The sequence below is a fragment of the Vigna radiata genome, chromosome 5, assembly GCF_000741045.1.
Source record: "Vigna radiata var. radiata cultivar VC1973A chromosome 5, Vradiata_ver6, whole genome shotgun sequence".
Lineage (NCBI taxonomy): Eukaryota > Viridiplantae > Streptophyta > Magnoliopsida > Fabales > Fabaceae > Vigna > Vigna radiata.
Genome location: NC_028355.1, coordinates 9,700,534 through 9,715,469, shown reverse-complemented (window position 1 = coordinate 9,715,469; position 14,936 = coordinate 9,700,534). Strand labels below are relative to the sequence as shown.

Here is a 14,936-nt window from a genome sequence, read left to right as displayed (position 1 = left end):
TTAAGGATGATTTGTGTACTAAAGCTAGAAAAATTCCCTTCTTTGGTAAAGATACAAATGTTTTAACATACCTAGTTTGGGAAAAAGAAATTAATCAAATGCATCCTGATCTTCATAAGCAAAGTGAACTTGAGTCTTATAGTACAATTGTTCTTTCTAGAGAGTGTGAATCTCGAGTTCTTAGTTTATATCTCTCTAGATTAGAAAAGCATGCACTAGAGTGGTGGGATGAAAGGCAATATTGGGTTCATAAAGGTAGAAAATCCACCATTGAAAATTGGTATGAATTGAGATCGTGCATGAGAAGAGAGTTTGTGCCTCCAAATATTCAAAGTAATTTAGAACATATGAGAGAGCTTATTAGAGAAGGCAAGTCATTCATTCAAAATTTAAGTGGATTCAATCGTAGGGAAACAAAGTTTAGAGAAAAACTCATGAAGTTCCTAAATGAGGGAAGTAAAAGGAGATTTGAGAGAGAACATAGGCAATTACAAGAAAGAATAGAGAGACAAGAGAGAAAAAAAGAGAGAAAACGAGAAGAAGAAAGACAAAGAGAAAGAGAGAGAAAGAGAGAACAAGAGAGAAAAGAAGAGGAAGAAAGAGTGAGAAGAGAACTAGTGGGAAGAGAAGAAGAAAGAGAGAAAAAAGAAGAGGAAGAAAGAGAGAGAAGAATACAAGAGAGAAGAGGAGAAGAGAAAATAAGAGAGAAAGAAAGAAAGGAAGAGGAAGAGAAGGAAGAACTTGAAAAGAAAGACATGGAAGAAAAGAAGAAAGAACTGGCAACATCCCCTATTCTCACAATAGAACACAAATTTTTAAGGAGAGGTTTTCTATCTTTCCACTTTCCAATTGTTATTGAATGCTTTAATTCTACCTTTTCTTTCCAAGAATTTGCCATTAAACCTTTTCAAAAGTTGCAATCTTTAACACATGGCAATCAAAGACTTGAGTTAGAGATATCTTCCAAGTTATCACTAATTCAAGACAAAAATATATTTTCAAATAGAGTAAGGTTTCTTTTTAGTCATAAACTTGATAATTTCAAAGTTAGGAAACCTTCTTCTAAACATATTTCTTTATACNTCTTATTGGGTCAAATAAAACTAATTAGAGATATGTTTGATGCTTATTGCAGATTAATATTTGATCCAGGAGGAACTTTCATGGAGATTACAACAATAAGTCCTCAGGCGAACCATCAGATTTGAGGACAAATCCTTTCCAAGGGGGAGGGGATGATACGCGGGGCCCAATCCCACCAAATAAAGAACAACCCAAGAACATAGAGAGGGGTAAAACGGACAATTGCTACATAAGGAGGGGTGTGCTTATCAACATAGGGGCTGCATTATGATTCTTTCCTCCATATGCGCATGTATTTCTTTTAGCATTACTTGCACATGTTAAATAAGCCTTCTAGAAGGCATCACATGTATCACATTGCTTGCCTACGTGGCTTAGATCCACATNTCATGGGTCTTAGCATTTTCCATGCTCATGGCCGAGAGGTTAGCCTATAAAACCTCTTAGGCATTGCTTGTATCAGCACTTTTGGATTAATGATNAAGAAACNCTNCTGAAATGTTAGCAAGTTCTTCTCCAAGAGTCACCTTCCTAAGCTTNCTCTNCATTGCAACTTTCTTCCTCTTGTGGAAGCCTTCTGAGTTGTGATCCACTCCTTCAAGCTAGCATCCATATCACCGTTTCCTTGCAACACTACTTCCGCTGCCAACACCTCCATAGTTCCATAGGATTTCCAAATCCTCTCACCGTCCAAATCTGCATCTGAAATCAGCATTTGGTACTGTTCCATTGGGTTGCAAACACTTCTCTGCAATTCAACATCTCCAATCTCACGGAACTTCAAGAGCACATGATCCATGTTGTATCATTAATGGTTTAACATTACCCTCCTCCCCAACATCAACTTTGTCCTCAAGGTTGAAATAAGGAACTGTTATTTGATGTAACACTCCTCTTCCCAGGTGGCGCCCTCCAATTACCGGTCTGGAGGCTTGGGTGGTGGCAAATCCTCCTCCACTGTCTTCCATTCTTCATGCTCAATCTTAATGCTCAACTGCAACCAATCTACTTTCATTTTTTCCAGGGATGTAAGACAGGTAGCTCCTAAATTCAGATCCAAACTTCCCACCTCAAAGAGGTAAAGTTTGTCTCTGATTTCTATTCCCTTCACCTCAGCAATATATTCATTTCCAATGCTCAATATGTCCATTTTGCTAACAGACTCACGTAGTCCACTCATCATCGCCCCCCAAACAGTATCCCAATCAGTCACCACATAGGTAACAGGATCTGGACCTGAATCCTGCCCAAAAAATTTTCGGAGAACCTTCAATGCATGTTTGATATGATCCGAAGAGCTCCAGCTTTGACCATCTATGGCTACTTTACCAACTTCTAATGTAATAAGGGTAGGAGCACCAATTGCATTCCTAACAATACAGAACATAAATTTGTTTCTCTCCTCAGCTGTTGCTTCAAAGTACCCAGGGCCATTTGCTGTAGAAACTTTGATTTTATAACTTTGACCAGGCTCCTTAATGTAGGTTGCTAGTTTGAAATCTGCCAATTTAATAGGAGATGAGGAGGATCTTGTTGCTAAGAGAATGTTCTCAAGCTTCAAATCTCTATGAACAACCCCGTTTTCATGACAATACCAAACCACATGCATAAGTTGCCAGAAGATAACCCTGGCTTCAGATTCTGAAAACCATTCATGCTTCTCCAGTACAACGTTCCATCACCAAGTGAACAAAGCCTTCCTCTTCATAAACTACTTTGAGATCCACAACATTAAGGTTACTGGATGGCCTAGCCATTATCTCCATCTCAAGTTTTACACTCCTCAAATCATCCGAAGTAACCAACTTATCTTTAGCAATTGATTTGCAGGCCAAAACCTCTCTTGTTAACTTGTCCGAACATGCCCTTATGACACCAAACTGTCCCCAACCCAATTGCTCGCTGAGAACATACCGGTCTTTTAGATTAAAGACTTGACTTATGTCTAATATGTCTCAGTCAAGGCTGCTACTATGTAACAATTGTATGAAGTACAAGGTTCACTATTGTTGTCGCTTTTGGCAACAGCCATACCACTTTCCTCCTTCCTCCTCAACAAACCGAGAAATATTGTGTTACAACGTGTTTCCTTGATACCATATGACATATTTGTTACAACGTGGTTCGAGTGGATTGTAATTCCTTCCCCCAAATACTCAACAACGGAACTGTAACCCCCTTTATTCACACAATGAGCTCCCCCAAAATCCCCATTCACGTCATCTTGATTCTAGTAGGAAAAAGAAACATCATACTCCAAGTGAGCGAAGTGTCAATCCATAACCCTCCTCTCCTGAGAGCTCAAAATCTCCTCATCACGCTTTCTTTCCACATAATTGTCCCTTTTGGAATCAAATGGTCTATTTGCAGAATTGTTTTGTTCAGTTTCTTTGTCATCGCGAAGGCAATCTGATAGGATGATGAGAGTGTATGTTGGGAGAAAGAAGAGCAAGTGAAGCGTTAGTCGTTATTAGTTGGCCTAACTGTCAGACTGTTAGGAAGGGGGGAAACTTAATTCTGTATAAATAGATGTGTGTAATAGAAGAATGGACTTTTTGACTGTTAATAGTTCTAAACAAGATTGGTTATCCTTGTTGGGGAAGGTTAAGCTTCTTTTGTACCTTCTATTCTTGTATTCTTTCTTGGAGTTTAATAAAACCAGAGGATCATACATACCTTCTGATTTGCTTACGAGAGATTGTTTGGGTGAGAGATAAGGTTTCTTTATCAGAAACCTATCAATTTGGTTCGACTTGCCAGATCTAAATTTAGCGAGAAGCGACGCGAGGATGGAGATCGATACCGAGGCGAGATTGGAGGCCATTGAGATCACGATGGAAGGAATGAAGGCTAAATCGGCGGCTGTACGACGAGACCTGCAACAAATTATATGAGGGTCTTGGGAACGCGTGTCAATCCACCGGAGGGGAGTTTGGATGACAGTTCTGTGAACGACAACAGACACCGAGTCACGGGGGAGAATGAGAATGGTGGGACTGGAAACATAGGGGTGGAACAAAAGCCTTGGCGGAAAAGGGTGGAATTGCCAACATTCGACGGAGAGGAACCTCTTAGTTGGCTCAATAGGGCGGAAAGATTCTTTGACATTCAGATGGTGATGAGCGATGAGGACAAAGTGGAAATCGCGTATGTAAGTATGGAGGGAAGCGTGGCGTACTGGTTTACTTTCTGGAAAGAAAAGGCAAGAAATCGCTCGTGGGACGGATTGAAGGCAGCGATGATCAACCATTTCGGTGGGGGATTTAGAGGGACGGTGTTCGAGAGGTTGGCATCGTTGTGACAGGAGGGCACGGTGGAAGAATTCGTTCGCAACTTTGAGGTATTGACGAGACATACGAGGGGTATACCCGAGGAGCAAGTACTCAGTTATTTCCTCACAGGACTGCGAGAGGACGTGAAGGGCCAGGTGAGAATCTAGAACCCACCGGATTTGATGGAGGCAATGTGTGTCGCTCGGGATGTGGAGGATGCGATGGTGAGAACACAAGGGAGTTTCGTGAGTGGGTTCAAGATAAACCCCGTAGGGGCGCGATCCACGGGCAGTGTGATACGAACAGAACAGAGTCGTTACCCGACGAACCACAGTGGAAGAATGGAGAACGCGGGGAATGCGAGAAGAGATGGAGGCGTCGCGAACGTGAATATGAGGCCGAATATTACAGGTGGAAGCGATAATTGGGGAAGAATGGCGAGAAACCTACCATACCCAGAGTTTCTCAAGAGAAAGGAGGAGGGTCGCTGTTTCCGGTGCGGTGGCCCATTCGCACTCGGCCATCGATGTGCTGAGAAGAGTTTAAGGGTGTTGTTGTTAGCGGAAGATGAAGAGGAAGAAGTGGGTGAAGAATCTGAAACCTAGGGGGAGAAGGTTTTGGAGTTATCGGCTTGTTCTACTAAGGGGTTGACTTCTCCCAAAACGCTGAAATTGACGGGGAAGATCGGTGAACGGAGGGTGGTGGTGCTGATAAACAGTGGTGCCAGTCACAACTATATCAGCCGAAGGATCACAGAGGAATTAGGATTACTTGTAACGAACACCCCGGTATATTGCGTGATTCTGGGTGATGGCTATCGGAGAGTGACCCGTGGTCGGTGTGAGAAGGTGACGGTGCAACTGGAGGAAGTAGACGTCTTCGAGTTGGGAGGCATAGATGTAATTCTGGGGGTTGCATGGCTGGCCAAGCTAGGAGAAGTACCAATTCGGGAAATATGACTATGGTTTACAAGGTGGGAGACAGGAAGATACGTATAAAGGGTGACCCTGCCTTGTTGAGACAGCTGGTAAATGCCTGGAGCTTGCTGAAGTTAGTGGAAGCTGACTCATGGGCTGTGGTTTGGAATATGTGCAATGTTGAAGCAGGGATCAGCTGTGAGTGGGATGATGATGTGACAGAGGCGCAGAAAAAGCAATTGAAGGAGGTGCTGCAGGCGCATTATCCCGTGTTTCGAGAATTACAGGGATTGCCTCCAGCCCGTAACAGAGAGCACCACATACAACTTAAAGATGGAGTAGATCCCATAAATGTGAGACCATACCGCTACCCTCACCTCATGAAGGGGGAGATTGAGAAGCAGGTGGAGGACATGTTGAAGGCGGGCATCATTCGTTCGAGCACGAGCCCTTTCTCGAGTCTCGTCATCTTGGTGAAGAAGAAGGATGGGGGTTGGAGGTTTTTTGTAGATTACCGGGCTCTAAATGTCCCCGATAAGTTTCCAATTCCTGTGATAGAGGAATTGCTAGATGAGCTGATAGAAGGAGACATGCCAAAGACTGCTTTCCGCACACACCTCGGTCATTTCGAGTTTCTTGTGATGCCGTTTGGGCTCACGAATGCCCCCGCCACGTTCCAAAGTACGATGAAAGATCTCTTGCGGAAGTATCTCAGGAAATGGGTGTTAGTTTTTTTTGACGATATACTCGTTTACAACCCCACATGGGAGTGCTGCAATTGCTAGAGGAGAACGATGGGTGGCCAACCAGAAAAAATGTGAGTTTGGAAGAAAGAGGATCCGCTATTTGGGGCATTAAATATCAGAGCATGGAGTGGAAATGGATAGTGATAAGACGAAGGTAGTGGTTGAATAGGGAGAGCCGAGAAACTTGAAAGCATTGAGGGGCTTCTTAGGGTTAACTGGTTACTATAGAAAGTTGGCCAAACCGTTGACGAAGTTATTGAAGAAGGGTAAGTTGGAGTGGTCTGAACAAGCAAAACAGTGATGGATACGTTGAAGGCTGCGATAACCTCCGCTCTAGTGTTAGCTTTGCCCAACTTCAATCAGGAGTTTCACATCGAGTGTGATGCCTCAGGTGGTGGGGTGGGAGCTGTGTTGACCCAGAATAAGAGACCAATCGCCTTTTTCAGCAAGGCTCTATTTGCGGTTTCTCTAAGTAAGTCGATCTATGAGAAGGAGTTAATGGCCCTAGTTTTGGCCATCCAACATTGGAGACCTTACTTAGTGGGGAGAAAATTTACGGTGCACATCGACCAGCGCAGTTTGAAGTATTTGATGGAGCAGAGGATTACTACTCAAAGTCAGCAAAATTAGTTGGCGAAATTAATGGGGTATGACTTTGAGATTGTGTATAAAAAGGGAAGTACCAATAGGGTTGTGGATGCTCTCTCGAGGAGAGATGAAGGAGAGATGGAAGAAGGGGAATTACAGCTGATTTCCAGGCCATTTTGGCATGATTTTAACGATATTCTACGAGAGGTGGAGGAGGATGTAGCATTGCAGAAAGTGATTGCTGATCTGAAACAGGATTCCAACTCTCATGGAGCATACACTTTGGAGAATGAACGATTGCATTACAAAGGCCGGATGGTGATATCGTCCAGTTCGACTTGGATTCCAAAGTTACTTGCTGAATTCCATGTAACTAAAACTGGGGGTACTCGGGAGTCTACAGTACATATAGGAGGATAGCCCAATCCTTGTATTGGGTGGGAATGAAGAAGACGATCACGGAATTTGTAGCGAGTTGTGTTGACGGAATCCCTCTTGACACAGTCTTCTTTCATATATTTTTACATTTCATTGTATTTGTAGCTTAGCGTGAAAGGAGCTTGGGTCACTATAAATACCCAGCCCTTCATTGTATTCCTTACTTTTTGAGATTAATGAGAATTAGGTTTCTGAAACCCAGAATTAATTCTCTCTTGAAAGTCAAAGGCTAGAGAGTCCAAGAGACCTCCTCTAGCCACCTTCCAACACACACTCCTCCATTTTCATTTTCCAATTACTCCACCGTGCTTCTCTCTCATCGTCACCAATTCCTCCACTCTGCTTTAGGCACGCGTCACGAGTTCTCAAGCCACGTGTTCCTTCCTGAAGCCATATCAGCGTCATTCGTACTCCAGACGCATCACTTGTCATTTTCCACTCACGCATCTGAACACACTTCCCTTTGCTCTCGAGGCTTCACTTCGCTCAAGCCTTTTTCTCGCGTCTCCCCCGTCAAAATCAGGTTATATTTCTCGCTGATTCACCATTATCGTCTCAGATCTATATTCCTTCTCATCAGTTCATCTTTTCCACCGATCATCTTCCTCAAACCTAGGGTTTCCTCCTCATTTTCCACTTTCCTTCAAATTCAACCGATCAAAACCATTTTTCTACCGTTTAAACTGTTTTCCACCGATTGATTTTCGATTTCTATCGTTTAATCGGTCCAAATCGAGTTTCCCTCTTCTTCTAGGGTTTCTTCATGTCCGATTAGGGTTCGTTCATGATTTTAGGGTTTTTGCTTCGATTTCTTCCGATTCCTCACCGATCTAGAGTTGTCTTCTCATTTCCGCTGTGTGTCTCTCGTCGGAGAAGCTTGGAGGAGCTTTACTGACCTTCGGGTCGCTCCTGATGAGGGTTTATGTTTGTTAGAGATGGTGATGACGTGGCAAGGTTCCTGATGTGGCACTCTGTCATTGGGTGAATGGTGAATGCAAGGATCACTGCATGATAGTTTTCCAATGGTCAGATCTGTATTTGGAGGTTTTGGACACGTGGCAACATCTGGTGGAGTCTAGCTTAGGAGGGGTAAAAATAGGAAACTTAAGGGTGCAGGAGAAAGGATCTAGTGTTTGGGCTTGGTGTTCTTGGGCCCGTTCCAGAATTAGGAGTGTATATTGTAAAAACAAGGGTGCATTCAACCCCTTTTATTGAATAAACCAATTCCATTTTCCATAATTCTGATATTGGGCCTTGAATTGCAATTTGGACCAATAAACTTATAATTTCAACTGTACAAATAAATATTAGAACAACCAAGAATAATTTATGCACTAAAACTCATTTTTTACACTTCTTTAATTTCCAAACACGTCAAATCCAATAATCATAAATCCTCTTCAAATCAACCATTTAGGCACAAATATTCCATCAAAAGTTTGAATTTTAAAGCATAAATGTGGGTATAAATATGCACTCATCAATTGAACCATTGTGATTATTGGTGGAAGACTGAGTTGCGTTTGTTTTGCTTGAGGGTAAGCAAAGTTTTAAGTTTGGGGTTGTGATAACAGTTCAAAAACCATTATTTTTATACTTAAATTTGACACTAAACACACCCTTTATGACTTAGAAACTTTCTTGAAATCATGCATTTTGCTTAAGTTAAAGAATATGAGAGTCAAAGGTGCTTTTAGTGGTATTATGCTTAGTTTTCCTTGTTTTGGCAGGATTTAACATGAATTCAATGAAGGAAGCTGAAGTAGGAAGAAGTTAGACTCAAGAAAAGATGGAAAAGTGCACAAAGGAAGAATCACAACCACCGTTGAGCGCTACTACACCGTTGAATGCTAGCCTCGCCGTGGAGATCTCTGTCAAACACTCAAGCGCCAAGGCTGCGGGGAGAAATTGAGTATCGCGCCCACCGCTGAGCGCTACTCCACCACTGAGCGGTAGCCTCTTTAGTGAATTCACTGCCAGAACACCTAGGCGTCAACGTTGAGCGTCCATCTTGAGTGTCGCACCTACCGTTGAGCGGTAACCCAACGATGAGCGCCATTCTTTTGGGCCTGGACCAGTTTCTACTGATTTTAATGAACTTTAAATAGATTTGCACGACCCAGAGAGAGGATCTTATGGCAGAAGGAGACACAGAAACACATTCTCCACCCCTTGGAGGCGGATTTAGCATGCAGAAGCTCCAATCTACAAGTTCTACGGTTTATCTTTTCATTCTTTTCATTAAGTTCATCTAGTTTCACCATGTCTATGGTGAACTAAACCTCTATTGTTGTTGGGGAATTGATGTAATCCTTTGAAACTCTCATATATTGAATTGATGCTTTATTCATATGCTTTATTTCATTAATTGTTAGAGTTTTTCCTCTATTCTCTATGCATGCTTTGTTTCACTCATTCAATAACATGATCTTTGATTTTATATATATGGACACATATGGGTAAATCTAGACATGGGGGAATTCTCTCGAGAACAATATTACCTAGACATAGGGATAGGAGGACCGCTTGCCTTTAAGCTTCTATGCAAATGTAATGCATGAACAATTGCTAAGGAGACAAGACATTGTAAACTAGTAATTAGGAGTAGGCTCTCTTCGCCAAGACATTGGGATTAGGGTTAATTAGAAAGTGGCATTGACATTAATGGAAAAGTAGAATTCGTAAATATATGAGAGTGGATTAGGATAAGTCGGAAACCCCAACAACACAATTTATCCATATCATTTAACTGCATATTTTTCTAGGCCAATTGATCAATTTTTGCATGCATGTTTAAATTTTTGCATTCAACAAATCACATGAAAGTCTAGGCCGATGAGTCTCTAGGGAAAAGATAATTGGTCTTACCATTTATTATTACTTGATACGATTTGGTACACTTGTCAGAGTCTTAACATAGTCCCAGTAGCAAAGTACTTCATAAGAGATGCTAAGAATCGAGGTTAATGATAAGTACAATTAGTGCAATGGGCTGAGATTGGACCGTGATTAGGACTCGACTAATCTTAAGCCTCAAAAACTATAAATAGAGGTCAAAGGTAAGAGGTAGGTGATCACATTTATTGTCAATTTAATACTTTACTCTGACTCCTGTCCGAATTAATTACTGACTTAAGTATTAGAGTACCTTTAGCAGGTACCTCCCAATCGGTTTGGAATATTGACAAAGGAGAACTTGTACTTAAGATGGATACAACAACTCGTATGGCTAAGGAGTAAAAGTGTGATGGTGTGTTTTATGGAGTTATTCGACCCTACACCTGAAACATTTTGGTGCCCACTGTGGACCGAGTGATTTAGAAGACCCCATGGTGACCATGACAAACATGATCTCAAAGGACCCGACAGATTTGATTAGGATGCTTCAACAACAAATGATGAAGATTGTTGGTAACAGGACGGCTCAGTTTCAACAACAAGAGGGGGCTGAATTGGTGAGGTTTAAAAATCAAAATCTTTTTCGCAAAGTAAAAAAGCTTTACAAAGTTTCTTGTATCGCAAGGAATGAAAATTCTAAATGCAGCGGAAATGTAAAGTTGACTACGTAAACAGTTAAGTCAACTTAATGTAAAAGTGTAAGGATAGAGAAATCAAACGCAGATTTTTATACTGGTTCGGCCTCGATGCTTACATCCAGTGTCCTTCCATAATCCAGAAGCAAATGCACTATAATGGTCAAGGTTTTCACAACAAGGCTTTTATAGAGACCTCCAGGTCAAAAATATAAAACACCTCTCGAACCCTCTAACCAAAATATAGGCAGCAACAACAATTATCTGCAGCAAGATATCCCCTCTTCTACAATCTTTAACCCACTTTGAACAATCCTTAAAGTGTACAGACTCCACGAGTCAACCTCTTGTAATCACAACAGGAAAACCAATCTCCAGTAGATTGAAGGCAGTCTTGATCAACACGAATACACCAGTTGTGCAGAATTCTGATTAAATAGTAAGCGCAATGCAATTTATTCTTAAGACACTCTTGCAAGGAAGATCTCCACCGTCTTCTTGATGAGTTCTTGGAGCCTTTTTCTCAGAGATCACAATCTATAAATCAAAATGAAAATGTTAAAATATTGATAACGGTTGAAAAACCGTTATTTTCACACTTAAATTTGACATTAAACACACCCTTTATGACTTAAAATTAGCTTGAAATCATGCATTTTGCTTAAGTTAGAGAATAAGAGAGTCAAAGTTGGTTTTCTTGGTTTTATGCTTGGTTTTCCCTTGATTTTGTAGGTTTATTGAATGATTTGAAAGAAGGGTTGAAGTATCAAGGAGTTGCAGTGTAACAAAGTCAACCAAAATGTAGAAAAGTCAACCAGTCAACCAGTCAACCAGAAAAGTCAACCAGTCAACAAGAAAAGTCAACCAGACAACTAGAATGTTGAAAAGTCAACCAGAGTGCAGCTTTGTGCCGTAGGGAGCGCTGGGTGGTGAAACCGCCATCAAGCGGTGGATTAGGGACCAGTTTCTCACTGTTTTTCACAGTTGGGGGCCATTCTGAGTGTCACACCCATTGTCGGGCGGGGTATTATTGGGCCTGGGCCAATTTCTGCTTCGTTTTAATGAGTTATAAATAGATTTGGATGACCTAGATGGTCTATCTTTTGACAGAAAGAGGAGGAGAACTAGGGTTTATCTTTTCATTCTTTCCATTATTTTCATTTATTTTCACCATTATTATGGTGAACTAAACCTCCATTGTTGTTGTGAATGAATGTAATCCTTTGAAACTCTCATATATTGAATTGATGCTTTATTCATATGCTTTTATTCATTAAATTTTAGAGTTTTTCTTCTATTATATTTGCATGCTTTGTTTAAGACATTATTCAATAGCATAATCTTTGATTCTGTCTATATGGACACATGTGGGTAAGTCTAGACATAGGGATAGGCGGACCTATTGCCTTAAGTTTCTGTGCAAATTTTGTAATGCATGATCAATTGCTAGGGAGACTAGTAATTAGGAGTAGTCTCTTTTCACAAAGATATTGGTATTAGGGTAAATTAGAAAGTGGCTTTGACATTAATGAAAAAGTTGAATTCTTAGATATATGAGAGTGCATTAGGATGAAATCATAAACCCCAACAACATAATTCATTCATACATCACTCACCTGCGTTATCTTTTGGTGAATTAATCAAAACCATGGCATGCATATTTAATTTTCGTTTTTGCATTATAAAACCCTAATTTTTGTTATTCAAGTCTTAAATAATCTAGAAACCACATGAAAGTCTAGGCCTGTGAGTCTCTAGGGAAATGATACTCGGACTTACCGTTTCTTATTACTTGATATGATTCATGGTTTAACTATTCTAGTAGTGTGATTATTGATTACCTTTGACTTGACTTTGGTTTTATTTTTGTTCTAATAAATGTATTCTAGGGTCTTGTGCCTAATGTTTGCAAGATGCAGTTTGGACAAGAAGTTAACAATATGGGCACTGAATTTTATCAAGAAAATATTAACCACTGGAAGTAACCTCATTCATGTATAAATCTACGCCAATTTGGGCAAGCTGCTATTCAATTTCAGAAATTAGTACAACAACAATGGCAGCAACAACTCTCTCCATCAAAAAGATTGGAAGAGACATTCCAACGAGTTATGCAAAATTCCATCTCTTGTATAGAATGCATGGAAGCAAGTCTTAAAAGGATGGAGATAGAATTGGGTTGCATAACTAAGCCTCTAGATGATTCTAGGTATAATACTGAAGTTAACCCTAGGGAGGAATGTCAAGTCACTATCACTAAAAGTGACGAGGTTGTTGATGAGGAAAATATATAGGAGGAAATGATTGAGAGAGATGAGGAAAAGATAGAGGAGATAGAGAAACAAAAGTTGAGTGAGGAAGATAAATAGGAAGAAAAGGAAAAAGAAGTGGTTGAGAGAAAAGAAGAAAAGAAAAAGTGTGTGAAAATAAAGAAGAAAGTAAGAGAAAAGAAAAAGAAAAAATTGACGGAGAAGAAGAGTAAGAAAAAGAGGAAGAGAGGAAAGAAGAAAAGATCATATGAAAAACCCCTTCCTCATCCAAAGAAGTATCATAGGAAGGAAAAGAAATTCAAGTGCGTTATGGAAATCTTCAAGAAATTGGAGATTAAAGTTCCTATGATTGAGACATGGAAACAGGTGCTTGGTTTTTATCAACTTCCTGAAGAAATTCAGCAGAAAGAAGAAAAAGAAAAGAATATCAAGCAAGGAGAATATCAACACTTACTTATGGGTGATTGAGCTTTACCGGGTCAAGCTAATGACATTAAAAGAGTGCTTGCTGGGAGGCAACCCAGTTTCTGACTTTTTCTTTTTAATTTATTATTTGTGTGATTTGGATTTGATTTTCCTTTATGTGTTTGAGTTTTGTTTAGGTTATATGATGCTTCTGATGGCAGTAATGAAAGAATCTATTGATGGGTGCTGCTACAACATCTACTGAAGGATGTTATGTGATTAAGCATCTACTTAAGGATGCTATGTGATTAGGCATCTACTGATGGGTGCTAATGAGAAAGATGTGCATCTACTGAAGGATGCTGAAGGATTATTGGGTTAGGCTCATGACGTTAAACAAGCACTACCTGGGAGGCAACCCAGTTTTCTAAACCTTTCTTTTTAATATATGCTTTATTTGCTTCTGTTTTTCGAATAGGTGTTGATATACTTGGTTTAAAACTTATATCTGATGCAATGGGTTGATGATTATTTGATGAGTGTGCTTGATTATGCTTTTATATTGATTAATGTTGAGATGATATATGAGATGCTATATATAGTTGGTGGTTCACAATATGTATGAACAGATGCATGATGATGTGAATGTGATTGTGATATGATAACGGTTTAAAACATTGTTATTTGTGATGTAATTTTGATACTAAAAACACCTTTTTTCACATAGAAACTTGCTTGGACTCATTTTTTTAAATAAAATGTGTGAATAAGAGGGTTGAGGTGGAACTTAATGATTTTTTGATTAATTCCCTTGATTTTGTAAGCTATTGGAATGAATTCAAGGAAGAATTAAAGTGCCAAATAGTTGCAGGGCTGAAAAGTCAAAGTTGAATGGAGAAAAGTCAATCAATCAACCAGAAAGCCAACTAGTCAACCAGAAAAGTCAATCAATCAACCAGAATGCAGAAAAGTCAACCAAAGCGTCAGAATTTGCATTGTACGACGCCCGGGCGTCCTCCAGGGGCGCCCGGGCGCCAGAAAGTCGACGTTGGCCGCCCGAACGATGGGGTTCGAAGCTTGGGCGTCCAAATGAGCGCCTGGGCCTTACATGAGGTCCAATTCTCACCTGGGCGTCCTCCTTAGATGCCTAAGCAACAATTTTAGTGGATCGGGCCCTATTTATGCTTTGTTTTGATTCTTTTGGACCGGGCCGCACTTTGGGACACTTCTGGCATATTTAAAGGACCTTAGGGCTCTAGGTTTTGCATCCCTAGCAGAGAAGACCATAGCAATACACTCTTAGTCAATTCTTATTCTTCCATTCTCTTTCTTTCTTCCATTGTTCATAGAGTTCCCCCATGTCTATGGGGAACTAATTTTTATTTGTTGTAGGGGAATGATGTAACCTTGTAAACTCTCATGTATTTGAATTGATTCTTGATTTCATATGATTTTTCATTAATTGTTAGAGTAATTCATCTGTTTTTATTCTTGCTTATATAATATCATTATTTGTGGGTTGCATGAGTATCAGGAGGTTCCTTTCAATTCAGGTCCTTGTTGAATTACTTCTAAGGGTTATATTGCTCAAGGATGAGGGTATGAGTCTTAGTCGTCTTAACCTCTTGATATTCACATCTTTTTACCAGGAATGCTAGGAATTGTATGAACTGGTAATTAGGGA

General features: G+C 40.2%; 1 protein-coding gene across 1 annotated transcript; it reads left to right on the top strand.

Annotated features, from left to right (window-relative positions):
- The first annotated feature begins 6,660 nt into the window (after nucleotides 1-6,660).
- Nucleotides 6,661-7,026, top strand: LOC106760296. The gene has a single exon (XM_014643750.1). The coding sequence runs from the start codon at nucleotides 6,661-6,663 to the stop codon at nucleotides 7,024-7,026; it is 366 nt and encodes a 121-aa protein (XP_014499236.1).
- Nucleotides 7,027-14,936: the final 7,910 nt, after the last annotated feature.

Coding starts and splice junctions, on each gene's coding strand:
- LOC106760296 (XM_014643750.1), top strand. CDS start 6,661: ATGGGGTATGACTTTGAGATTGTGTATAAAAAGGGAAGTACCAATAGG.